The 27578-nt window shown below is 42.5% G+C and overlaps 1 protein-coding gene across 2 annotated transcripts in view; it reads left to right on the top strand.

Moving 5' to 3' along the window:
* ABTB2 (ankyrin repeat and BTB domain containing 2) overlaps positions 1–27578 on the top strand; it is a 229774-nt gene that overhangs the window by 198875 nt on the left and 3321 nt on the right. Inside the window, exons 7-16 of one of the 2 annotated variants that reach the window (XM_061610744.1) lie at positions 252–353; positions 4598–4694; positions 6698–6833; positions 9453–9679; positions 10847–10939; positions 17276–17454; positions 18291–18396; positions 18714–18816; positions 23410–23500; positions 24738–24806. In XM_061610744.1, the coding sequence (XP_061466728.1) occupies positions 252–353; positions 4598–4694; positions 6698–6833; positions 9453–9679; positions 10847–10939; positions 17276–17454; positions 18291–18396; positions 18714–18816; positions 23410–23500; positions 24738–24806 (1203 nt within the window). The remainder of the gene's footprint in view (positions 1–251; positions 354–4597; positions 4695–6697; positions 6834–9452; positions 9680–10846; positions 10940–17275; positions 17455–18290; positions 18397–18713; positions 18817–23409; positions 23501–24737; positions 24807–27578) is intronic. The other variant, XM_061610745.1, reaches the window with a different exon arrangement.

Here is a 27578-nt window from a genome sequence, read left to right as displayed (position 1 = left end):
TAATGGGGAAATTGAGGGAGTAAATGTTTCCCCTCTGCAAGCGCAGCCTCCAAAGGAAACTAGTAGATGCATTAGAGAAACCCAAGGGATTGTATACACTGATTGGTGTTGGCAGTACTTTCTGAGTTGTGTCAGCCTGACACTCCCAGGGGTTGTAATTTACCAAGGAAGTGCCACTCTCTGACATATCTAAGAAACATAAAGAAAAGAAGAAAAATTGTAGTGGCTAACATTCTTTCCATTTTTCCCAGGTCCTTGGTAGTTCTGCCCGATACCCATCAGTTCACCCTGATAGTCGGCACTGGACTGCACTCACCTTTGCTGTGTTACATGGACACATATCTGTTGTTCAGGTGAGGAGGAGACAAGTCTTAAATCTGCACTTTGAAAGAGTGTGGTGTGACAACAAAATGGGCTGACAGGACATGCAGGCTCTGAAACCAGTTGTTTCTGTTGCTTTTGGAATACATGTCTATACCAAAAAGTTTTTTCCTCATTTATTTGCTGCTAATATAATTATTAACAATAAACAATGCAAAAAAAGAGCAGAACACAGTTTTTGAAAAAGAAAATTAACAATAGTGGGTCATCATACAAATAATAGTATATAATTAACATACTCCTAAAAGACTATGTGATCATTATTTTTTCCTGAATATCGTACTTATAATGTTCCTAATAGGTATGTGGTTGAATATTTTCATTAATTATATTACACCTATATATTACAAACATATTACATTTTTCAATAAAAAGTTATTGACTTATCTATCTTCCCATACCCTCAGAATATTATTTAATTTTACTATGTTCACTAACTCCCAACCCCTCAAAATCCAATAATCTGAGATAGAACTTCTGACTTTTTTTCTAGTTAAAACAGATTATTTTATGTGCCACTGTTGATAAATGGATTACCATTTCTCTATCCTCTAGGAATACCAAAACTTTCACATAACGAAAGACTATTACTAAGGGATCTGCAGGCGAATTGTAGCCTGTTCTAAGTTTCATTTTGTTTATTATAATTCTCCAAAAGGACTTAATTTTTGAGCAGGACCAAAATTATATGAAGCATATCAGCACATGTTCTTTGGTATATCTGACACATATACTGCACTATAAACTTATATCAATTTTGTCAGACTTTATTTGTTAAGAGTCCTAGGAATTATACTCAGGTGTGGGTACTGAGAATTCTCAGCCAGCTCCTATCATAAAAATCCAATTCCCCAGAAAGAGGGAAGGACAATTCAACAAGTTTACAGTACTGTATAGATATAACTATAGATATGTCTACAGTATAGATATGACATAACATGTGTTCATGCAGTGTTCTTCCCCACATGCTTTGTTTACCTGAATGTTCTTTCCATGGACGAGTCGCAAAGGTGCCATCATTGATCAATCTAAAGATATGTTTCCAAGAGATCTAAACACAAATATGATTATTTTAAGATCAGGATTGATAACATGATTAGTTATGGTGGGACAACAAGAGAGATCTGGAAATCCAAAACTACTTCTTGTTATTAATTGTGTGGGAAGAAAGCAATCAATTAAACAGGTGTATGTGAATCCATTTGTTCATCTGTAAAATGGTGGCATCACACTACTTATGCTGCTCCAGTCTTTCCAATAATAGCAGAACTGATGTTTCCCTACAGATGAGAATTCTAGAAGTTACCTTCTTCTCAAGTGATAAACAGATTTTTTCAGTGTGATCCTAAACAAATATAGTTGGAAGTGTGCATAGAATTTCAATTGCACAGCACAATCCTATATATGTCTACCCAGAATAAGTCCCATTCAGTGTGGCTTACTTCCAGGTAAATGGTATAGTAACTGCAGCCACATCTCCATTAAAAAATGAATGGTGCTCTGTTTATAACTATATTACTTTTATATCTACTACTAAAATCTTGATGAGAAGTATATCCATGTGTGTTCAATAGCTACAAAACAATGTGTTTCAATATTGAAAATTACTGAAATCTGAGAATATATCCAGAAGTTGCATAGTAAGAATCTTACAATTGTCACATGTTTGAAATGGTTTTTAATATGTCATCAGAAAAAGCAGTCATTACATTCCCAAATGCATCAGCTGCCCTCTTGTACAAGTCCTCTTCTTGCTCATATTCAATGCTGTGTGTTGCGGTCAAAGGTTATGCAGAGTTATGGTCCACTGATTCATTTTGTGCTCTTGAAATACAGCCATCTCCTTTTAACGTCAATGGGAGTTAAAAATGAACAACAGCAAGTAGTCAGCTGGGGGTAGAGATTTTTATCTTTCTGCTCTTTTTGTTCACATAAGTAACAAGCAATTGTGAACAGTGTTTCCTCGGTTTTGAATTATACATAAATGCAAATGCCCATGCAAATGAGATTTTGCCTTCAAAGACTTGGAACATTGCCAGTGCACTCTTTAGTATTGCAGAGGCTGGGCACACTTAATTTACACATGCAGTAATAACTGTGTGTTGCCCCAGAGACACTGTTGAGAATCCTGTCAACAGAACCTTTTGGAAGAAATTAAACCATGTTTATGTTAACTACAGTCAAGGTTTGCCCACTCCTCACTGCTAAATTGTAACATTTAATCTTTGAAAGCCCAGTTTTTCAGATATCTCCACTGACCTGAGGGAATTAATGGTATGATAAATTCTTATATTAAACATGTTGTGGACAGATCTTGAGGACACACATGATCAGATTAATCAGTGGTTGTTGTGAACCTGCTACATGCAACTTGATGAATGTTCAGGAGTACAAATCAAAGGGCTCCTTGTGATGACAGTATTCACTTTTTCATATTTTTGTAATATTTCGTTGACGAAAGCAGGCTGCCTGACCTGCTGTAATACATTTGTTTCTTTTCTTTTCTTTACAAATCAATCAATTTATGAACATAGGAAATGTCGAATGCTGCCTTGTACCAAGTCAGACCATTGGTCCATCTTGCTTGATATTGTCTACACTGACTGGCAGTGGCTGTTTGGGGTTTCAGACAGGAATCATTCCCAGCTCTACCTGGAGATGCCTGGGACTGAATCTGAGACCTTTTGCTTGCAAAACATGCTTCACCACTGAGCCACAGATTGTGTACAGGCATCTGTTGGCTAGCATCCGGGTCTTCACTGATGATAAGTAAGATACTTGCCTCCTTATGAGCCTCACATGACAGGGAGCAATTTCTGATGCAGACTTGAGAGCCATACCTGTGCATTTAGATGTCTGTAAAAATATTTCAAGGAGGACGCACAACTTCACTATTAATAATAATTATTAGTTTATTATTTATACAGCCATATCAATATGATTTACAGAATTTTATAAGCAAAGCAAAACAGAAGAGAAGCGATTCCTGACTTCTGCTAAATTCAGTGGAAGGGGCATCGCACAGTGGTAGAGCAACTACTTTGCATGCCAAAGGTGTCAGTTTCAATGCCTAGCATCTTACGGTAGGACTCAGGAGAATCCTGTTTGAAATCCTGGAGAGCTGCTATCAGATAGTGTAGACAATACCGAGCTAGATGGACCAACCGTTTGATTTTGTACAAGGCAGCTTCCTATGTTCCTACCTGTGGGTGAGGGAGGGAGAGACAAAGTTAGAGAGAGACAAATGTTTAACAGATAACATTTGCAAACAGAGCAATCCAAGAAAGGGGAGAATCAAAAGGTGGACAAACAACCTAATCCAAAGACCTGCTGAGCTTGTGCTGGCAGGGCAGGAGAACACTCTTCTTCTTTTTATTTGTCCTTTGTTGTCTGTTTTTGTTTGTTTTACAACGTTCTCTCCTGTTGATCCCAGTCGGAAGGGAACCAGCCGGCTGATGTGCTTTCTTCTCTGTTATAGTGTCATGTCGGGGGAATGGGAGAGGTTTGGATCCAGGGCATCCAAAGCCTCCAGTGACACTCCTCCAGAATACCTCCATCTTGCCCTCTCTGCTGTCAGATCATTGATGGTGGAGGAGTGGACAGCTGCGGAGGTTTTCTGCAGCTGCAGGAAGGATGCCTCTGTGGGTGGATCTCCCTTTCTGCTCATGAGGAGGGAGATCCACCCTATTCTGTAGCCTCTGAGATAGCCTCTCCCAGCCCAGGGATTGTAGATTTGTAGCTTTGACTTGGTTACAGCTGAGAACTGCGGGATTCAGTGAAAAGCTTCACAGAAAAGCTGGGTTTTGATGAGCGATTTGAGAGAGTGGTTGCACCATATCGGGAGAATTTTCAGGGAAGAGGCAAAGAAGGAAAGGGATGGAATTATGTAGCACCTAAGTACACAGTGAGCAGGTGTATTACTTTTTCAGATATCTTAATATATATCTGTATATCATGAGAGTTCATCTGTGCCTTTAATAATACAGACACACGTACACACACACACACACACACACACAGACCACAACGGGTGAACATCAATGCAGTAAACTTGAGGAAGCCTTCCATATATTGGTCTCAAGTAAGGAGAGGAGTGGATACTATGAGCCTAATGGGCTTCCCCTAAGACACATTGTTCTCCTGTGTTTTCTTCTGTTGATTGGTTTTTTTCTCTCTCTCTGTGTTACTATTGCTGTTTCGTTTTGGTTTTCTGCAGTTGCTCTTGGATGCCGGAGCCCATGTTGAAGGCTCTGCTGTCAACAGTGGAGAAGACAACTCTGCTGAGACCCCTCTTCAGCTGGCTTCAGCGGCAGGCAAGCTTGAACAAGCATTACATTTTCACCCCCCAGAAACAGAAACAGAATCTTAGAGATGTTCTGCATTAGAAACCCGCTGTTTGCAATATCCACTTGTGCTGCAGTTTGACTTCAGAGTGTCAAAACGCATAAAGTGGACAGAACAATATTTTCAAAGCTGCCACATATTTCTATTTTCCCACCCCACCCCAATATTTTAAACTACTATTTGCCATCACACTATTGCTGAGTGAATGTTTTGTATACACCAGTAGCAAATTCAGATGTGCTGGGTCCCTTCACATTAGTCACAGCCCCTCCCCTCCCCCTTTTTTTTGCTGAGAATGAGATCCTTGTGAATGCATTCTCCCACAGCAACAGACATCCCTAGGAGCCAATAAACACGAAGGTGAAGAGTGTTAGCTACTGAAAAGAGTCTTCTCAGTGGCTAACTCACCTCCTTTCACTCTGATTGGCTTCAATCAGCAGGAAAAGAGAAGGAAGCATGTTAGAATACCAATCATGCTGATTGGTTTGTAGGATGCTGGAAATATAAGGAGCCTGCTGGGACCCTGCTTCCAAAAAAGTAAGGGGTCTAAGACCCCCTGAGACCATGGATGACTATACCCCTCGTAAGCACAGTAGTGCATTGGGACTATGTATGCCTCCCTCATACTAAGTGAATGGATGGGAGGTAACAGGCTGAAACTGAACCCTGACAAGACCGAGGTACTGCTGGTGGGAGACAAGAGAAGATTAGGAGATATTGACCTGGTGCTGAATGGGGTTAGTTTGCCCCTGAAGGACCAGGTTCGCAGCCTCAGGGTCATTCTTGACTCCCAGCTGTCCATGGAGGCTCAGGTATCAGCAGTGAGCCGGACAGCTTGGTATCAATTACATCTGATACAGAGGCTGCGACCCTATCTTCCGGTTCATCTGCTCCCGCGGGTAGTGCATGCCCTGGTCTCCTCTCGCCTAGACTACTGTAATGCGCTCTACGTGGGACTACCCTTGAAGACGGTCCGGAAATTACAGCTGGTGCAGAATGCGGCAGCACGGTTGATTAAGAATAGCCGCCGGCGGGATCACATCACCCCAGTGCTTGAAGATCTGCATTGGTTACCAGTTGTTTACCGAGCCCAATTCAAGGTGTTGGTGTTAACCTTTAAAGCCCTACACGGTTTCGGTCCAGGGTATCTGAAGGAGCGCTTCCAGCATCACCAAGTATGCCACCTGACGAGATCAGCCTCTCAAGACCTTCTCTCGGTCCCACCAGTTAGAACAGCTAGACTGGTGCGGACCAGAGAGAGGGCATTTTCGGTTGTGGCCCCCGCCCTCTGGAACTCTCTGCCATACGACCTATGCCATGTCCCCTCCTTGGCAGGTTTCCGCCAAGGACTAAAAACATGGCTGTTTCAGCGGGCATATAGAATCCCTAGTTAATTTTAATTCTACAGTGTATAGATGTGGGTAAATTGAACGTTATGATTGTATTTATATGTGTATTTTAAATTTTAATTATGTACGCCCCCTAGAGTGGCTGTTTATTCAGCCAGATAGGCGGCCTAAAAATAAAATTTTATTATTATTATTATTATACTCTAAGTGTACAAGTGCAATGTGTGTCCCAAGCACATGCGCATGTATCCAATCTGCATGATCTTATTTTAGTGGTAACAATAACAGATATCAGCTGTACAGATGTACAAAGGTGTATGCTCATTTCATAGATTGCACGTTGTCTTGTACTCTCAGTGGGATATGCAAACATCCGTGTGCCCCACCATATGTACATGATTTCCTGTGAACAGGCCGTATGTGCTTTCTTTAATACCTGGATTCATTCTCCACTGTGTGATGTTTACAGTGTAACAGTGTAGTGTGTGGCGTGGAACAATGAACATATAACCTCTTTTTTCTCACTATGAATGAATACATATATTAGATGGTTGCTAATACAGTATATAGTATGTTATATCTTTTGAGAATACCAGTAAAGGTAAAATTGTTTGTCTTTCTAGGCAATTATGAGCTGGTCAGCTTGCTGTTGAGCAGGGGAGCAGATCCCCTTCTGAGCATGCTGGAAGCTAACGGAATGTCCTCATCGCTTCATGAAGACATGAATTGCTTTAGCCACGCTGCAGCACATGGACACAGGTAGACCTCATGTTTAAGCACTCTGAGCACAATGTGTAGCAAGGGCAGCGATGTGGCTACACCTTGGCCCTATATGTGGAGGAATGCATGAACAGAATTCAGAGCCAGTGTGGCAAAGTGGCTAGAGTGCTAGACTAAGACCTGGAAGATCAGGGTTCAAATCCCCACTGGGCCATGAAGCTCACTGGGTGACCTTGGGCCAGCTGCTGCCTCAGCCTAATCTGCCTCACACAGTTTTTGTGAGGATAAAATGGAGGGGAGGAAATCCTGTATACCACCTTGAGTTCCTTGGAGGAAAGGCAGGATATAAATGCAAACATAAATAAATATAAAATAAAGATTTAGTTTGACACTGTGATGAAACATGGTGAAAGCCCTCCTTGGGATGGTGGAATGGAGTTCAATTTAAGGTGCCAGATTTTGAATTGCGTTACTACTGCAGATAGTAAAGATGTCTAACATTTCTGCCATTTAAATTTTCCACTGGAAAGATTCAAGGGTGGCTGGAGCACAAGTGCATCATGCTTCTGCATCCTAGAACAACTTTGTGTGCATTCATCTTGTAGACTGCACTGACCCAGCCACATCTCTGCCACCTTCAGCTGCTGGAAGACCAGGACAGCAAAAGAGACAGGAGAGAAGAGCAATTATTTATAAAAGTTGACCTGACCCTCCAGAGAGGGGAGAAAAGGGGACGGAAAACTTTTCTCTGTGAACTTCTTGAAGTTAGCTTATATTGTGATCCAAGTCACATGGGTGTCTGCAGGAACTTTTCTAGTGGTGGGAGGGGGCAAAGTAAATACTCCAAATAAGTATACATATCTGGCATTGGAAACTAGTCCACCACTTCTGGTAGATATGGTGACTGAGAATTCCAGGTCTATCTCTCTGTTGGTACTCAGTGGGTAGACCTGCTGTCCATCTATGGGTGGACCTGGCAATCCAGACAAAATCTTTCCATTCACCACTAGAACCCTCAGTTCTTTCCCTGGCTCCCTTCATTTCCTCCAGCTCTTTATTAATTGCGAGAGCCAGTGTGGTGTAGTGGTTAAGGTGTTGGACTATGACCTGGGGACCAGGATTCGAATCCCCACATAGCCATGAAGCTCATTGGGTGACCTTGGGCCAGTCACTGCCTCTCAGCCTCAGAGGAAGGCAATGGTACACCTCCTCTGAATACCGCTTACCATAAAAACCCTATTTTGTAGGGTCGCCATTAGTCAGAATCGACTTGAAGGCAGTCCATTTCCATTTTTATTAATTGCACTGCTACTACAATCAACTTCCCTGCATTCCCTAAAAGAAACCCAAAATGCCAGGTTAAACAGCACTGGACTAAACTCCAGGGTTGTCATACATTACCTCTCTCCTCCCTTCAGCAAAATGGGTATAACAACACTAGGCTACTTTGCAGGACTAGCATAACCCATTCTCTCTTAACCACAGTCCTGTCCTCTGCGATATGGGTATAATAATGACAGATTTTATCTGCGTTGGCATTAACAGAGTATTTTTTAAGATGTGTACAAACTCAGAATAAAATCTCTCTTTTTTCCTGTGAAATGAGTCCTGAGTTAAAAAGATCATGAGTTCCTGTCTTTGCTGCTACCTTTTGTTTTTGTGTTGACACACTACTCCCCAGCTACACTAAAATCAAGGGTACCTGAATGATTAGCAACAATTGCTTTGCCACCAGGGAAGACCAGCAGAGAATTTCACTGAAAACAATCAGTTGTTCCTTTGTGAAAAATGTGCAAGGAAAGCTTACAGAAGAGATAAATTTGCACCATCTGCAGCTCTACAGAAAAGTACATGTGCCTAGCCTGTGTGCAAAGAGAACAGTGGTAATTTAGATCAACCACTAACAGTTTGCATGACTGCAGCGTAAATTGGTGTGGTGCAGTGGAATTTGGGCCAGGAAGACCTGCCAGGCTGCATAGCTCATTGGGTGCTGTAGGTTGTTAGGATGATAAAATGAGATGAACCCATCCATGCTACTCTTGCTCCATGGAGGAAGGAGGGGGGGAGAGATACAAAATGGAAAGGGGTTGGGGAGAGAAATACAGATATCCTATGGATAAAACAATAAGCATGCGAGCACTGAAAGAATTTCATGTGGTTGGACTCTGCTTTTATATTTACCTTGCTGCTGCAGAAAGACACCTTGACATCTTTGTGGAGAGAATAACCTGGAATGAGCTTAGCCCTCTTCACGCATTACATATACATGATAAGTAAAAATGTGAGGGGAGAATGGGGGTTCTAGCTCTGTTGCCACCACCCTGGTTGCCATTCCATGGGTTGGAGGGCAGTCTTCTGAAGCAGGGAGACTTCTGTGCCCATGGAGGCTCCGCATGTGTTTTAGAAAAACGCTGAAAGATCAGGGTTCTAATATGTGTGGGGAGATCCCATGGGCACAGAAGGATCCCTCCTTCAGAGAGCTGCCTTACAACTTGTGGAGAGCAACAGGAACGATGGGGGATAGAGCTAGCACACCCATCCCCATGGTGCCCTCCTCCCACTTCCCATATTTATTAATTACAGGATCTGAAGGCCTGATGAGGGCTTGTCGGGATGTCATTGATTAACACATAGCATCTCTTGCTTTCCCTTTCCCAGAAACGTCCTACGCAAGCTCCTGACCCAGCCGCAACAGTCAAAAGGAGATGTTCTCTCACTCGAAGAGATTTTAGCAGAGGGTGTGGAAAGTGACACCTCCAGCCAAGGAAGCTCCAATGAGGGCCAGGTTAAATTATGCAAAACCCGGATGAAGGCTTTGCAAGAGGCCATGTATTACAGCGCTGAGCATGGCTATGTTGACATCACAATGGAGCTCAGAGCACTTGGTAAGGGAAACTTGTTACTGAAAAAGTTGCTTCAAGAAAAGCAAGGCCTAGCATTTCTAGACATGGAAGCATTCTCACAAGCCACTCTCTCTGTCTGTAAACATTTTTTGAAATGTTTTAATACACTTTACATTTATAATACATTTTAAAAATATATTAATTAAAATATATTTAAAATACATAATACATTTTTAATGCTTTAATACATTTAACCACTGCATTATCAGGAGCACCACCGGAGTCTCATAGCATGCATGTTTGACTCAGAATTAGTTGCATGTAATAGGCATTCTGACAAGAGTTGCCCAGAGGTGGGAGTGGCTTACAAGAATGTTTACCTAAAGCTGTAATGTAGAAACTTCCCTCCAAATCGTCAATTATTACCTCTATCCAGCAGTAACCTAACTTGTACAGTCACTAACAGCAGCAACAGCAGCAGCAACTATCTTGTGAGACCTTTCTCTGGCCATTGATATGGCTCATCTTGACTAATTAGAAGCGCAGCTATAGGAACTTGCTGGGGATTCTTAGATGGCTCTTAAGAACTTATGAAGAGCCCTGCGGGACCATACTAAAGGTCCTCCTAGTCCAGCATTCTGGACACAAGAAGGCAGACGTCAACAATATACCTCTACTATTTATGATGATGATGATTGTTCTCTAAATACTCTGTGCTGTGGAACAACAATATGCAAAGTTCCATTTACCTGCTGCAGTTAATAACAATTGACTTTTCCTCCATTAATCTTTTAAAGCATCTAAGAGAGCAATCCTAACCTCTGCTCCATCCTCCTGAAGGAGGTAGGACTGGGCAGCCGTGTCCCTCCACCAAAAGGGCAGAGCAGGGCTAATCAAAGACCTGCTGGATCCTAAGCCACCTTATTGCTAAGTGAGGGGCCTGCTTTGGGCCTCTCTGCTGCACCAGCCTGAAGCTGGCACAACAAAAAGAGAGAGAAAACCACCCCTCACCTTTTGCCCTGACCGGTGGAGCCGACAATGCTTTAGATGCAACAGTGACTGCTGTTCTGATAGTCCCTGGGGCTGGATGACTCCAGTTAAGGATTGTTTTGCCCACCAGCAACGACACTGTGGTGATGAATTCCATACATAAATTATGCATTTTGTTTTTTAAAATTTATTTTAAATTTTTCTATTTCTATCTTTCAGCCACAAATTATCCCAAAGTAGCTTCCATACAATCAGTTAAAATAAGACAGTACCTGCCTGCAGGCTTACAATCTAAAAGCCATGGCAGCAAAGGTAAAAGGGATGGAGAGGGAAGAAATGTGAATTACTGTGTTTTGTTGCTTTATGTGTCTGGGAGAGAGCAAGCATGTGTTACATTGTCCTGAGCCTTCAGGTTGGGGAGAAAAGGGTGTTGTGTCTGTACATCAAATTAAAGAAACTGAGGCTGTGAGCACTGTAGTCACCTACAGCAAAGCATTTCCATTGGCCACACCTGGAGGGGAAACTGGTTGATCTGCCGATCAGTTGCAAAATCTCTTTGAAGTGATTTTTTTTTAAAATGCACTTGAGCTGATCCTACCAGGTTTTACAGTAAAAAGAGGAAGGGTTTAAATGGGCATGTGCTCCTGTTTTTAGAAAAGAGAGGTGGAGACACACTGGAACTGGCAGAACAGTGAGTGTGTCTCTACCCTAAAAAGGATCACAAGTCATCTTTGCCTCACCCAACAATTGATAATGCTTAAGTTGGATAGGGCCACTCCTGAAAACCTCCACACACAGACACAACATGTATTAGAAAATTACTTAACATTTGTTGTTCATAGCATTGCTGAAGTAGAAAGAGGGCTCTGTACCATGAAATATGGTTTACTTCTGGAGTTGCACATAAGAAATGCAAAATAATAGAAAATGTTACCCTGAGATTTCTCAACTTTTAACATTTGTTTACACTTTGTTCTAAAAGGACACTAAATAAATAAATACAGATTTCCAAGATTTTTGGAAATCATTTTACATCTGTCCCTAATTTGATCCATGGAAAAGATCTTACTGTGTTTGTTGTAAACATCTAGCTGCAGCAATAATTTATTCCAGGAACAATGCATAGGAAAATTAATCTAGGAAAGATGACCTGGTTATATTGCATTGAATGAATACTGGATTTCCACCAACCGGTCTGTGCAATGAGAAATATGTTACTATTACAAAAAAATGTAACTGAACTTCTGTGACTGAATAATCTTCTGGCAGTAAATAAATAGGAAGTCTAGCTTTGGCATTAACATGATCTTACTAAAATCAAGGTTGACTTCAAAATTGCTCAGCCACACATCTGTGAATACTCCTAAGTGCTACAAAACTGATTTGTAAAACTATGGGAGAGCCCATTCCTCATCTTTTACAGAGGAGGCTTGAAGACCTTGAAAAAGGCATTTCTTGTGCATTAGAGCAAAATATTGCTGTGCTGAATTACCGTCTCACAGCTATTTCTCGTACTGTAAAAAATAGAGAGAAAACACTGCAATCGTATGAAGTGTCTTTCTGAATAAGAACTACAGTTGATGAAGGATCCTGGACTGACCAGAGGAAAAGGAAGGCCAGGATCCTGGACTTTAAATAATTGTGTAGAAGAGGTCATTTTCTCACTCCTGCATGATAAACCATATTTATCAAAATTAATTCTTCCATGCATTTCTTAAAGCTGTAGGAGTCCTGCCTTGCTTTGCATTTGGGCATTATAAAGGAACAAGAGCATCCCCTCTATTCAGAGCTGGTTAGGCCTCATCTTGAGTACTGCATCCAGTTCTGGTCTCCACACTTCAAGAAGGATGCAGACAAACTGGAACAGGTTCAGAGGAGGGCAACATGGATGATCAGGGGACTGGAAACAAAGCCCTGTGAGGAGAAACTGAAAGAACTGGGCATGTTTAGCCTGGAGAAGAGAAGACTGAGGGGAGATATGATAGCACTCTTCAAGTACATGAAAGGTTGTCACACAGAGGAGGGCCGGGATCTCTTCTCAATCGTCCCAGAGTGCAGGACACAGAATAATGGGCTCAAGTTGCAAGAAGCCAGATTTTGACTGACCATTAGTCCTAACTGTTAGAGCCATATGACAATGGAACCAATTACCTAGAGAGGTAGTGGGCTCTCCGACACTGGAGGCATTCAAAAGGCAGCTGGACAGCCATCTGTCGGGAATGCTTTGATTTGGATTCCTGCATTGAGCAGGGGGCTGGACTTGATGGCCTTATAGGCCCCTTCCAACTCTACTATTCTATGATTCTAATGTGCCATAAGCAAACTGACTGGCATTTTTGCACCTTTTCCCATTTTAAAAATAGAGTTTATTTATCCAGCTTTCACTTGCGCTAGTTATATAAATCAAGCTCTACAGAGGTTTATTTTGATGATTATTATCTAGTGAATAGAGAAGCTATTGATCTTTAGGATTATTTGTCTTGCCTATAGTGTGTGACATGTCATAACTCCCTTCCACGAGACTGAAAGTAGTTTTGTGCAGCTCCTCTATATTTGTGGCCTATTCCGGTTTGAATATCCCTAGTTGATCTTTAGGGATTAGACAGCTCTGCCTTGAGGAAGGGGCCCATGTAAGCCCTATTTATCCATTACCTTCAATGGCATGATTGTCACTATATTGTGATTGCTTCCATGCCATTCCTCATGTCTTCAGCTTCTCCCAACATGATTAGGGCTGACTGCGTAGTTACATACAATGCTGGCATGTCTACCCAGTAGCACAAAGCTGGAGAACCTCTTGCCTAGGGGGCAGATGCAGTCCTCCAGGTCTCATTATTTGGCCCTCAGGACTCTCCTCAGCCCATGCCCCTCCAGACCACGCCCACCACTGGCTCTGCTCCTGACCTTGCTCAGATTGTTCTTGAACTTTGTCCTTCAGCTATGATAATGACTCTTGCTTGCCTAGAGGAGAATGGACAGGGGTGTGGGTGTGGGTAAAAAGCTCTGTCTTTTGCATGGCTGGAATGTAGCCTATTGTACAAATTCATATCCATTCCTCTGCCCAATTTTATCCCACTACTAGCTTGTGGGCCCTTGATGTTTGCCCATGAAGGAATGTGGTCCTCAGGCTGAAAAAAGGTTCCCCACCACTAAAGGGCTAGTGGCCATGTGGAAAATAATCATGCAGTCCATTCTGACTACATGCACAGAAATTGCTACCATTATCATAGCAGGAGCAGTGTGAGAACAACTCTGAGACAGAGGCAACCCGATATATACTCTGAACTGGGAGTGACTGACAAGAAACAATACCCTTGTGCTCAGAGTGGATAGCTCTATGAAAATATATACCCTGTGTGTGGCTGGCTACTGTGAAAAAGGTGACTTCCATTTTAGGAATTATTAAGAAAGGGATTGAAAATAAAACTATGAACATCATAATTCCATTAGACAACTCTATGTTGCAACCGCACTTGGAATACCATGTACAATTCTGGTCTCTGCACCTCAAAAAGGTATATTAATAGCTATGTTATATAACTGGAAAGGGTTCAGAAAAGAGCACCCAAAATGAACAACTGGCTGGAGCAACTACCTTTTGAGGAAAGGTTACAAAAATTGGGTGTTTTTGTTTTGAAAGAAGGTGAGTAAGGGGGAGCATGATAGAGGTGTATTTATTTATTTATTTATTAAATTTATTAGTCGCCCATCTGGCTGGTTGTCCAGCCACTCTGGGCGACGTACAAGATAAAAAACAATACATTAAAACGTTAAAATTTAAAACCATAACAGTAAAAACCTAACCCACCCCAAAAGCCTGCCTGGAGAGCCAGGTCTTCAAGGCCCGGCGGAAGCTCATCATAGAAGAGGCATGGCGGAGATCATTTGGGAGAGAGTTCCATAGGGTGGAGGCCACTATTGAAAAAGCCCTCTCTCTAGTCCTCACCAGTCTAGCTGTTTTAACCAGTGGGATCGAGAGAAGGTCTTCTGAGGCTGATCTTGTTGAGCGGCATCCCTGACGATGCTGGAGGCACTCCTTCAGATAGACTGGGCTAAAACCGTGTAGGGTTTTAAAGGTCAAAACCAACACCTTGAATTGGGCCCGGTAAACAACCGGTAGCCAGTGCAACTCCTTCAGAACTGGAGTGATGTGATCTTGCCAGCGGCTGCCTTTAATCAGACGAGCCGCCGCATTCTGTACCAGTTGCAGCTTCCGGACCATTTTCAAGGGTAACCCCACATAGAGCGCATTACAGTAGTCTAGGCGAGAGGTGATCAGGGCATGTACCACCGGTGGGAGCAGATGGTTGGGAAGGTAGGGGCGCAGCCTCCGTATCAGATGGAGTTGATACAGCGCCGCCCGGCTCACAGCCGAGACTTGAGCCTCCATGGACAGCTGGGAGTCAAGAATGAACCCCAGGCTGCGGACCTGGTCTTTCAGGGGCAATCGTACCCCATTGAGCACCAGGTCCACATCCCCCAGCCTTCCCTTGTCTCCCACAAACAGTACCTCGGTTTTGTCAGGGTTCAGCTTCAGCTTATTCCTTCCCATCCAGCCACTCACCGACTCCAGGCACTTGGACAGGGTTTCTACAGCCAACCTCGGTGAAGATTTAAATGAGAAATAGAGCTGCGTGTCATCCACATACTGATGACATTGCAGCCCAAATCTCCTGATGATTGCCCCCAGCGGCTTTATATAGATGTTGAACAGCATCGGGGAGAGGATGGAACCCTGTGGCACCCCACATGTGAGAGGCCAAGGATCCGAGACCTCATCCTCCAATGCCACTCTTTGGTACCTATCAGAGAGGAAGGAATGGAACCACTGCAATACAGTGCCCCCCATGCCTAACCGCTTCAGGCGGTCCAGGAGGATAACATGGTCAATGGTATCGAAAGCCGCTGACAGATCAAGGAGGACAAGGAAGGTGCATTCGCCCCTATCCCACACCCTCATATCATCTACCAAGGCGACCAAGGCTGTTTCAGTCCCATGTCCAGGCCTGAAGCCCGATTGAAATGGATCCAGATAATCCGCTTCCTCCAAGTGCGCTTGCAACTGCTTTGCCACCACCTGCTCAACCGCCTTGCCTAAGAATGGCAAATTTGAGACTGGGCGAAAGTTGTTCAGATCATGGGGATCCAAGGAGGGCTTCTTTAAGATTGGTTTTATTACTGCCTCCTTGAGCGCTGATGGCATTACTCCCTCTTCAAGAGATGTATTTACCACCATCTTGATCCCTTCACCCAGTCTATCTTTGCAGCTCATAATGAGCCACGATGGGCAAGGATCGAGTAAGCAAGTGGTTGGCTTTAAGGTTGAAAGCACCTTGTCCACTTCATCAGATGGAAGAAGCTGGAACCGATCCCACACCACCAGAGCACCACTGGTCACCTCTGGCTCGCTCACTGTGTCCACAGCGCACGGAATAACACTCTTAATACGATTGATTTTCTCCGCAAAGTGTTTAGCAAACTCGTCACAGGAGGCCTTAGCATGTTCCATTGGTTCCGGAGCAACTGGACCGACCAGGCTCCAGACCACTTGGAACAGTCTCCTGGGACAACACTCTGCAGATTCAATAGAGGCAGCATAAAAATCTTTTTTTGCTGCCCTTATTGCCACATGATAGGCTGCCGGAGCCGCTCTAACATGTGTCCGATCGTCGTCAGAGCGAGATTTCCGCCACCGGCGCTCTAGCCGTCTCACCTCCCGCCTCAGAATTCGCAACCGTGGGGTGAACCACGGTGCCGTCTGAGCTCTATTCAGGGGGAAAGGGCATTTCGGAGCCACCCGGTCTAATGCCCCGGCGATTGCGGCATTCCATCCCTCCACCAGGGTCTCAGCCGAGTGGCTGTGTGCATGCTCCAGAGAGTCCCCAAGCGCATTCAGGATTATGCACAGTATGTGAAAGTGAATAGAGTTTTTTTGCTATAACCTGGGACATTCACTGAAGTTCAATTTTGAAAGCTTCAGGATGGACAAAAGTATCTACTCCTTCACAAAGTTAAATCTGTGCCTATTTCTTCACAAAATTAAAACTGCAATTTGCTGCCACAGGATGTAGTGATGGCCACCGATGCGATGGCTTTAAAAGGGAGTTAGACAAACACTGTTATCTTTTCGGCGCCAGGTCAAGACTTTCCTCTTCTCCCAGGCGTTTCAGCATGTGTTTTTAAATTGTTTTTTAAAAAATGTGTTTTTAAATTTGTATATTTGTTTTTAATTGCTCTAAACCACCCAGAGAGCTTCAGCTATGGGGCGGTATATAAATGTTATAAATAAATAAATAAATATGAATATAGCACCCTAAACAGGACCTTAGTCCCCTCAAGTTCTGTGATTCCCTTTATGTTATGTATCTGTTGTTAAAAGCCGCCTCCCACCTGAATAGACACGCATTATATCTCTCATTATCAGATGCTGGAGGCAAACTTGGCCTGTATGGCTCTATCATACTGTGCAAGTAAGCTTCCCAGAGACATCTGGCTTACCCCTGTTAGAGTCTGGAATATTCAAATAAATCATTTGGTTTGACCCATAAAAGAAATGTGCACCTATCCTGTCTTTATTTCTGTTGCCATCCATCCAGAGTTATTTCAGTTTAAAAATATCATTTTCACTTTGTTTATGAATCGCTGTAGGAATCCCATGGAAGCTTCATGTGTGGATTGAGTCACTCCGAACAACTTTTTATCAGTGTCGTTACTCAGTGGTACAGAATCTCTTACGGGAATTTGCCACCATTAAGGAAGAAGACTACAATGAAGAGCTGGTTAATGATGGACTCCAGCTGATGTTCGAAATCCTCCGAACCAGCAAAGTAAGCAATTTCAAGAGTGATATGAGCTGTTTGGCTCAAGAAAATCCTACCTTCTCCCCTGCCCCTCGCCAAAACTTTTATTGTTTGCTCAGCCAAAAACTGTGTAAACATGTTTGAGGGCCCCAATTAATTCTGGATGTGGAGATCACCATGCTGTGTTTACTTGAGCGTGATTAATATCTCTTTGCCAGGGATCAGAAGTCAAAGCTCTCAAAGAAGTCTCCTTCGCAGCAGAAACCCCTCATTCTAATAGAAATGGAGATCATCTGTAGTGATTTTGCTCTCAAAGGAATTCATTCACACACTCACACTCCCTCACTCTCCCTCACACACAAATATTTATTTATTTAAAATATATTTTTGCCTGCCACACAGTTGTACACATGGAAATTTAAATACATGTAATTTGCAAAAAATCTAAATAGCCGTTATATTATACAGAAGTAAACATGGACTTCAGTAGGATAATAAAAGGCCCTAGTCGTAATCCAGCTCTAGCATTTCACAGTTAGATGCAAAAATTGCCCTTAGTTGCAAAAATTACTCTTCTCTGTTGGAGATCACATCCTCCTCTACATCAGAATCACATCTAGCTCACATAGTGGGGTCAATACAGATAGTTGGGTTTTTTTAGCAGAAAGAGATTCTAGTAAGGATTGGTTTGAAATTAGCTCTCTGTGAGCCTTGTACACTCTGCAGAGCGATGAATTTTATCTTCATGCCCTTCATATACCTCTGTAAACTATAAGAGAACAGCAAAGAAAATAAACTGCTTTTATCTGCCTGATATTGGTCTTTATAGAGCTCTAATGACCTTCATTGCTTCTTATTTACAGAATGAGTCTATCAACCAGCAACTTGCTGCTATCTTCACTCACTGCTATGGAAGCAGCCCCATCCCCAGCATTCCTGAAATCAGAAAGACACTCCCAGCACGCCTAGGTAAGATGATAAAGCCAGTGTGGTGTAGTGGTGAGAGTGTCAGACTGGGACCTAGGAGACCATGGTTCAAATCCCCACTCTGCCATAAATTTTACTGGGTAACCTTGGGCCAGTCACTGTCTCTCATCCTAACCTTCCTCACAGGGCTGTTGTGAGGATAAAATCAGGAGGGATAGATATAAATGTGGGATATAAATGCAATATTAAAAAATAAAGCTTTTACCAGCAATGACTCTGAAGGTATTGTTTATGGTTATATTGTCATGGAGTGAAGTCTTGTTAAACCTTTGCCTCCCCTTATTTTCTCTCCTACACAGATCCCCACTTTTTAAATAACAAAGATATGTCTGATGTTACTTTTCTAGTGGAAGGAAAGCTGTTTTATGCACATAAAGTTCTCCTGGTTACTGCTTCAAACAGGTGAGATACGTAGGAAGTGACACATAGTGCATTTGCTGAGTCAGTCAAAAATCAAGAAAGATAAACCAAAGAGTTGCAGTCATGGAAGCAATCACCATTTTAGTTTTTCACAATAACAAGTAGCCATCTCTTTGAACGTGGATGCAAGTATGTATCCCTGACTTGGCAACTGTTTTTACCTCAATACCCATTAGACTGTGTGTCCATCCAGTCTTCGAAGCTCACATTCAATCTGCACTTTCATGTATCATTCTTCAACTTTACTGATAACTTGAACACAACTTAAATAGCAAACAACTTATAAATACAGATGGTCAAATACTTGGTTGTAGAAGAAGGATTAAAAGACAGCTGAATCTGACTGAGAAGAGAAGGCATGTGGAGCCTCTCCAACCAGGGGTCCTAATTTGATCCTCAAAGCTATTTTCCCTAAACTGCACGCACCTGGTCTTTAATTGATGTCAGGTGTGGGACAGTAAAGATACAGCTGGAAAGGAACAATCCGGAGCGTAAACTGTGTTCCCGATGGTTCCTTGGCAAGCATGACTTGCATTCATCACCTTAAAACTTGGCACCAAGTGCAAGATTCACTGTGATTGGTTCCACTTGGGAGCCTTCAAGCAGAGCTCCCAAGTGGAGCCAATCCCTTCTGGGGATAGATACAGCTGAATGGAGAGGTGCTTACTGAAAACCTGTTGGGATCTGCTGCACTTAGAAGCCTGACTGGCACTAGGACTGCAAGCCCCTTTTGGCAGGAATCTTCCATTGCAGGCTGGCTTTGAGTGCAAAGGAAGAAAGGACAGAATCAGGAACACGGAGTGCACTCCCAAGTCTTTCCTTTGAAGCTGAATCACCTCATGGTGTTGTCATCCAGAGGTGGATGGCTGGATCCTGTTCCCCACCCCTGCTATTTAGGAACAACCAATCAATTCATGATAATATATACTAAGGCCTGATCAGTTACTAACAGATCTACGGAGGGGAAAGTAAAACAATTCTAAATACAGAAGCTAGCAGGCAATGTGCAACACAATGTGCAGTTGGGGCAGAACATCGACCCCAGAATGTCCTATGTGATTATTGCCACTTTTTCAGTTTAGAAGAACACAGTGTTACATATGGCACAAGTAAAAAACAATTCAGATTTATTGGGACAACAAATATGATGACACATAGGATGGTAATCCTTTAATCTGTTTCTTCAATACATGCGAGTTGGACTGTTTTTCCTCACGCTTCTGGCTTGTTAATTCCCCTAAAACATCAGAGATAGTCACATGTAGAAAGTGGGATAAACTTATATGGAAGTGCAAAGGTAATTCTATCATAATGATTATTTGGGATGAACTTCAGTTGGAGACCTGGATCTAGTTAATTAACATAGTGGGGTAAGGAGCTTGTTCAATTTTAACATTGAATTCAGGTTTAGGGATTGGCAGCTGATGGTAGGGTTGCAAATACCCCCAGCCTTTCTTACACATGATTTTCCCCATCCTTCTCTACCCAGTTTTGTGACATGTGATAACCTAGGTTTAATAATAAATGTCAAATTTTCACTTTGAGAATCTGGTTTTGATCATGGTTCTCAAAATCAGTTTCATTTGTTTCATTTTAACGTAAGTTAACATCACCTCAAAGCCACAACCAGGTTGTGAGAGGCAAAGAGAAGTAATGAGGGGTGTGTGTGTGTGTGTGTGTGTGTGTGTGTACAATCCTGTGGCCTGCTCCTGACCTAAACCCATGTTAAATCTGAATCAGGCTTTCATAACTTCTTGCATATCTCAGGAGCTAGCAAAAAATGGTTCTCTCCCAATGTGCAACAGCCAGAATTAGGCAGATACAGCTTTTCTCATTAGATCATAGATCATAGAATAGTAGAGTTGGAAGGGACCTACAAAGCCATCAAGTCCAACCCCCTGCTCAATGCAGGAATCCAAATCAAAGCATTCCCGACAGATGGCTGTCCAGCTGCCTCTTGAATGCCTCCAGTGTCGGAGAGCCCACTACCTCTCTAGGTAATTGGTTCCATTGCCGTATGGCTCTAACAGTTAGGACTTTTTTCCTGATGTTCAGTCAAAATCTGGCTTCCTGCAACTTGAGCCTGTTATTCTGTGTCCTGCACTCTGGGACGATCGAGAAGAGATCCCGGCCCTCCTCTGTGTGACAACCTTTCATGTACTTGAAGAGTGCTATCATATCTCCCCTCAGTCTTCTCCAGGCTAAATGTGCCCAGTTCTTTCAGTCTCTCCTCATAGGGCTTTGTTTCCAGTCCCCTGATCATCTTTGTTGCCCTCCTCTGAACCTGTTCCAGTTTGTCTGCATCCTTCTTGAAGTGTGGAGACCAGAACTGGACGCAGTACTCAAGATGAGGCCTAACCAGTGCTGAATAGAGGGGAACTAATACTTCACACGATTTGGAAACTATCCTTCTGTTAATGCAGCCTAAAATAGCATTTGCCTTTTTTGTAGCCACATCACACTGTTGGCTCATATTCAGCTTGTGATCAACGACAATTCCAAGATCCTTCTCACATGTTGTGTTGCTGAGCCATATATCCCCCATCTTATAACTGTGCATTTGGTTTCTTTTTCCTAAGTGTAGAACTTTGCATTTATCTCTGTTGAACTTCATTCTGTTGTTTTCAGCCCAATGCTCCAGCCTATCAAGATCCCTTTCAATTTTGTTTCTGTCTTCCATGGTATTAGCTGTGCCCCCAAATTTTGTATCATCTGCAAATTTGATAAGCATGCTCTGTACCTCCTCATCCAAGTTGTTAATAAAAATGTTGAAGAGCACTGGGCCCGAGGCCTGTGGTACCCCACTCATTACTTCCGCCCAGTTTGAGAAGGAGCCATTGGTAAGCTTTCTTTGAGTATAATTTTGGTGCCAACTGTGGTTTCAACTGATAGTTGTTCCATCAAACCCACATTTAGCTACCTTGCTAATCAGAATATCATGGGGCACTTTGTCAAAAGCTTTGCTGAAGTCGAGATATATTATGTCCACAGCATTCCCACAGTCTACAAGGGAGGTTACCCAATCAAAAAACGAGATAAGATTAGTTTGGCAAGATTTGTTCTTCATGTTGGCTCCTAGTAATCACTGCATTGTTTTCAAGGTGTTTACAGATTGACTGCTTTATAATCTGCTCCAGAATTTTTCCGGGGATTGATGTTAGTCTGACTGGTCTGTAGTTCCCTGGTTCCTCTTTTTTGCCCTTTTTGAAGATAGGGACATTAGCTCTCCTCCAGTCATCTGACACTTCACCAGTCCTCCACGATTTTGCAAAGATAATAGACAGCGGTTCTGAGAGTTCTTCAGCCACTTCCTTCAATACTCTAGGATGCAGTTTATCGGGCCCTGCCGATTTGAACTCATTCAAAGTGATTAGGTATTCCTTGACCATTTGTCTATCAATCTCAAGGTCCAGTGCTGCCCCTTCCACTTCATGTTTCCCGGGAAGGTCATAGCACGTTTGCCTTTTCTTTGTCATCTGTTATCATTTTGCCATCCTGATTGAGCAGCTGTGCCACCATTTCTTTTCTGTTTTTTACTATGGATGTACCTGAAGAAACCTTTTTTGTTGCTTTTAGCATCCCTCGCTAGCCTCAGCTCATTCTCTGCTTTAGCCTTCCTGACACCATCCCTGCAATTTCGTGATACCTGCCTGTACTCTTCCTTTGTGGCCTGGCCTTCTTTCCACTTCCTGTATGTGTCCTTTTTTGTTTTTAGGTCATCTCTAAGCTTTTTGTGAAGCCACATTGGCTTCTTCTGCTGTTTCCCTCCTTTTTTCCTTGTTGGAATTGCTTGCCATTGCGCTTTTAGAATTTCTTTTTTTAGAAACTCCCACCCACGCTGGACTCCTTTTCTCATTAGGGTCACTTGCCATGGAACCGTACTTACAATTGTTCTGAGTTTATTAAAATCTGCTTTCCTGAAGTCCAGGGTTCACATATGGCTACTCTTAGCTTTTGCTTCTGTTAAAATCAAGAATTCAAGTATGGTGTGGTCACTTTCCCCCAGAGTTCCCGTAACTGCCACTTCATCCAGTAATCAAGTCCAGGATAGCTGGTTGTTTCCTCCACTTTCTGTAAGAGAAAGTTATCTCCAACACAAGTCAGAAATTTCTTGGAGGGGCCGTGTTGGGCAGAATTTGTCTCCCAACAGATATCAGGATAATTGAAGTCCCCCATTACTACTACATCATGCCTCCTCGAAACATTGGCAATTTGCTTTTCAAAAGTTACATTCTCATCTTCTCCTTGATTGGGTGGTTGGTAGTAGACTCCAAGCACCACATTCCTTTATTACTTGCCCCATTAATTTTAATCCAGATACTCTCAGAGCTACCAAGCTCATCTTCCCATATTTCTGTGCAGGGATATATATTTTTAACGTTGTATCTCTATGCTTGGAAAATACAAACATTTTTAATTTCTGCCTGTCCTGCTGCTGTTAAAGGCATAGTGCTCTTTCTGTCAGGAAGTGCCACCTAAAATGAGAGACTGTGTTTTCACTTTATCTACTGAAAAATAATCTAAGCAAATATAATTTGGAAAGCTCTCTATGAAATCTTTTCTCTTCTGTCACAGATTTAAGACACTGATGACCAACAGAACAGAACCAGACAGCCAAGGCAGCAAGACTGTGGAAATTAGTGATATGAAGTACAATATCTTTAAGGTATGTATTTAAGAATAGTGCGCATTGTTACTCTTTTCTAAAGCTAAAATTGGGCATGATTCAAAGACATCATGGTCTTGAAAGTTTCAGGTTTGGAGGGCTTACTATTCAAAGGAATTAAGAACTCTGGCTGAAGGAAGTGATTTATGCTTTTGTTCGAAAAGAGAGCCTAAGACAAATTATTTCAGTACAATAGTTCTAAAATTCATTTATCAAATTTATTTTATTCATTTATTACATTTATACCCTGCCGTTCTTTTCATGATAGAAACCCAAGGCGGCTTACATATAGTTCCCAGGCGGTCTCCCATCCAGGCACTGACCAGACCTGACCCTGCTTAGCTTCAGCAGGGAAGTGGCCTTATGTGCCTTCAGACCATAGTTTGAACTGATCCACACAAAATTCATGTGTCCACACAAACACGTCCTGGAACATTGGATGATGTGGACATTGTTGCATGTGAATCAGGAATTCCTGATACATTCAGCAGCAATTTTCATGTTATGGTGTCACTTTTTGCAGCAGCTGCCGGAAGTTCCTTGGCATAATTCTTACACTGTATTAAGAAAATTAGGTCAAATAGAATCAGAAAACGTGTAGGCTTTATACTGAATCTGTTTAAATGATCAAAAGATTACAGGGTTCTCATGAAAAAGTCTGGAAGTAGAATATTTCACTTTTACTTTTTAAAACAAAAACAAAACTCTTCAAATCTTAATGTCCTGTATGTCATAAAAAGAGAGTTGGCTTTGGCATATAAACAAAAACACATCACTAAAATCCAAAACTCAACAGCTCTTCCCACTTTCCAAACCTTTTTCTGCAGATCAGGAAGAAAATGTGTTGAGGCTGGAAAACTGAAAGCTTAAATGTAGAACTGACAAAAGGATCCATTTTGCTGTCTTTCATCAGTCATCAATCACATAATTTTTGTGTTTGGGCTATATAAAAAGGCTACAGTTGCATCTCAATTTGCAAAGTGGAGACATGCTATATTTTAGTCTTGAACTGAGCTATAATTGCTATGTTTGCATCCTGACTTTGCTGCCTAGATTGGTTCATTACTAGAGTTTAATCATAAAGAGTTTACATGGAGATTAATATTACTATTGCACTTGCATCAATTTAAAATCACTGAAGGTTTCTATATTACGAGCCAAGTTGTTGTGTGACAGTTTTCCAAGGCAAACCTGTGAGTTCGTATTTCTCACTGCTTTGGTTTTGTTCCTGTTTCAGATGCTGATGCAATATTTATATTATGGAGGAACAGAATCTATGGAAATTCCAACTGCTGACATTCTAGAGGTGAGCATGTTCTTCCCACCCCTTCCAGTCTATTGTGCTCATTCAGGATAATAATGACGACATATATATTTACTACAAAACTGGTGCTTTGCAGACACACTATGCTGCACTGGTTGACAAGTGATTTCTTAAAAGAGTTTAGAATGGATATCCATCAGTATGGGTTGACTTCTTGGGAGGGGGAATTAAAAGCTGAGGCCCTACACATCTCTCCTTTCAGAATAAGTGTCAAGCAAGACAATTGGGTCTTAACATGTTACATGGACCATGGGGGTATTGCCAAAAGTGACATCACCATGTAAAAATGGACTGCCTTCAAAGCGATTCTGACTTATGGCGACCCTATGAATAGGGTTTTATGGTAAGCGGTATTCAGAGGTAGTTTACCTTCCTGTGAGGCTGAGAGGCAGTGACTGGTCCAAGGTGACCCAGTGAGCTTCATGGCTGTGTGGGGATTCGAACCCTGGTCTCCCAGGTCGTAGTCCAACACACTAACCATGTAAAATGTGATGTCATAATGTGCACGAACACTTACCACATTGTGTGTTTTCCAAGCCTCTCTCTCTCCTCCCTCTGCAGTGTTAGCAAAGGCAGTAATGAGTCGGATGAGGGCCAATAAACAAGCTGAGTCCTGACAAGATGAAGGCACGGCTGGTGGGCGGTTCTTACCTGTGGTAATTGTGTAAATTGGGTTGTGCTCTCCCTGAACAAGTAGCTTGATAGCTTGGGGGTACTCCTTGAGCCATCATTGTCACTGATGTCCAAGTGCCTTCAGTGGCTTGAAGTGCCTTTTATCAGCTCTGGCTGATAGCCAGCTACATTATGAGAGAGTCTAGCTCTACTACTACATGCTCCAGTAACCTTGTGCCTTGAATACTGTAACACTCTACAAGGCTACCCTACGAGGCAGTCCTAACACCTTTGCTAGCGAGGAATGCTATCCTGAGAATCTATGCAGGATCATGTTACATCTATTTTGCGTGGTCTGCATCTGCCCCCTATATATTACCAGGCAGCCCAGTTTAAGGGGTTAACGTTGATATACAAAACCCTAAACTGCTTGACACCCAAGGATCTTTTGGAGTGCTTTTCCCTTTGCCAGATGACCTGGGCCCCGAGATTCACCGAGGTGGCCCTATGTCATTGTCCTGCTGGTGGGGATGGCTCACTGTACAGTGACACGCGATAAGCCCTCTGTATAGGTGGCCCTGAATATGAAATTCCCTGCCCCAGGGGTGTGATTAGCCTCTGTGTTTATGGGTCTCCAGCAACAAGTGAAAGCCCAGGCTTTTGGTGGTAGTGATCTGGCTCTCCAAAGTTTTGGAATTTAGGGAGAATTGTGGCAGCTGCTATATTTTACCTGTATTTGCTGCTTACTTTTTATCAGAATGGTTTAGGATCCTAATGTTTTTATTGATAACTTATTGATAATGTTGTGCACCACCCCAATCTCCAAGCAGTGGGAGAGCTCCCTGTGCTTACCCAGGATTTAGTTTCCTTGGCAAGAAAGTCAGCAGAGACTGGTGTCTTGTAGGAAATATGTTTTTTATTTACACACATTCCACCCTGAGTTTAAGATGGAGGAGTTCAAAGCATCAGCAGTCCAATAGATCTTGCTTTTCCATCAGGTTTACAGGAGGCATCCTAAAGCCATGGTGCAGGGAACCAGCCTCTCTGCTTGCCTTCAGTTCCCAGCCTTTTTTCAGACTCTGCCCAAAAACACAAGCCTCTCTTTGGCCCCAGGAGGGATGGGGCTCTCCTGAAGAGTTTCAATAACAATAGGATCTCCCTGGCCCATTCACCAGTTAATGGGCACTTGACAGACCTATTATCCCACCTTGCCACTCTATCAGATTAACAAATGAGACTCATCTGACCAGCAGAGCAGGTTTCTCAGCTGTAGAGCCCACCTCCAGGTACAGGTGCAGGCTGGAAGGGGACTCGTAGAAATGATCTATTTCAACCCCTAAGCCCATTATTATTGTTGTTGTTGTTGTTAATCATAATCATAATCAATCATAATCATAGCAGCTTATATTTCTATCTGTATTTTATTGCTTTGTTTGTAAACTGCCTGAGATACGTTTGAACGAAGTACAACAAATCAAAAAAATGATATCAAGCATGGATGGGGGTGGGGACTCAGAACGTGATCATATCACAGCATGTGTAGGGAAAGTCATAATGGAAGAAAGCATGTTATGACACACACATGTTGCCACAGGTCTAGATTAGTTTATTAGGATTACTATCACCCAAGCTGTTCCATGTTCCTTTTTTGCTTTGAAGTTGCAGTCCTAAGGATGTTCACTTTTATTATTTATATAGTGCTCTCAGTGTACATAAAGCCTTAATTGACGAAACAAAAATAGACAAGAGATTGCAATTTACAGCAGGGAAACAAAAGAGAAAGGGGAAAGAGAGAAGGGGCAGCAAGGAATAAATGTGGAGTAAATGCCGCTTGACATATGACCTTTTAAAACTGGAGATGAGGATCAAGGGGATAAGTTGAATAATTCAGGGAAAAGGTGGAATTTGAAGGAAGGCTGTGAAGGCAAGGTAGTACTACACAGGAAGGGAGTTCAACATATAAGGGCAGCAAGGAATAATGGGTGGAGTCACAACAGAGTGTAACAGACCTTGGAGAGGCAGAGGGTGGTAGAGTTTGAGATCATCAGTAGGGAAGGTGGTGAAAGGATTTAAGGAGGAGGCATCACACTTGATGAGGGATGGATGTAGTGAATGATTTTGGTGGTGGAGTTACAGACTGAG

The sequence above is a fragment of the Rhineura floridana genome, chromosome 2, assembly GCF_030035675.1.
Source record: "Rhineura floridana isolate rRhiFlo1 chromosome 2, rRhiFlo1.hap2, whole genome shotgun sequence".
Classification (NCBI taxonomy): domain Eukaryota; kingdom Metazoa; phylum Chordata; class Lepidosauria; order Squamata; family Rhineuridae; genus Rhineura; species Rhineura floridana.
This window is presented reverse-complemented; position numbering and strand designations above follow the sequence as displayed.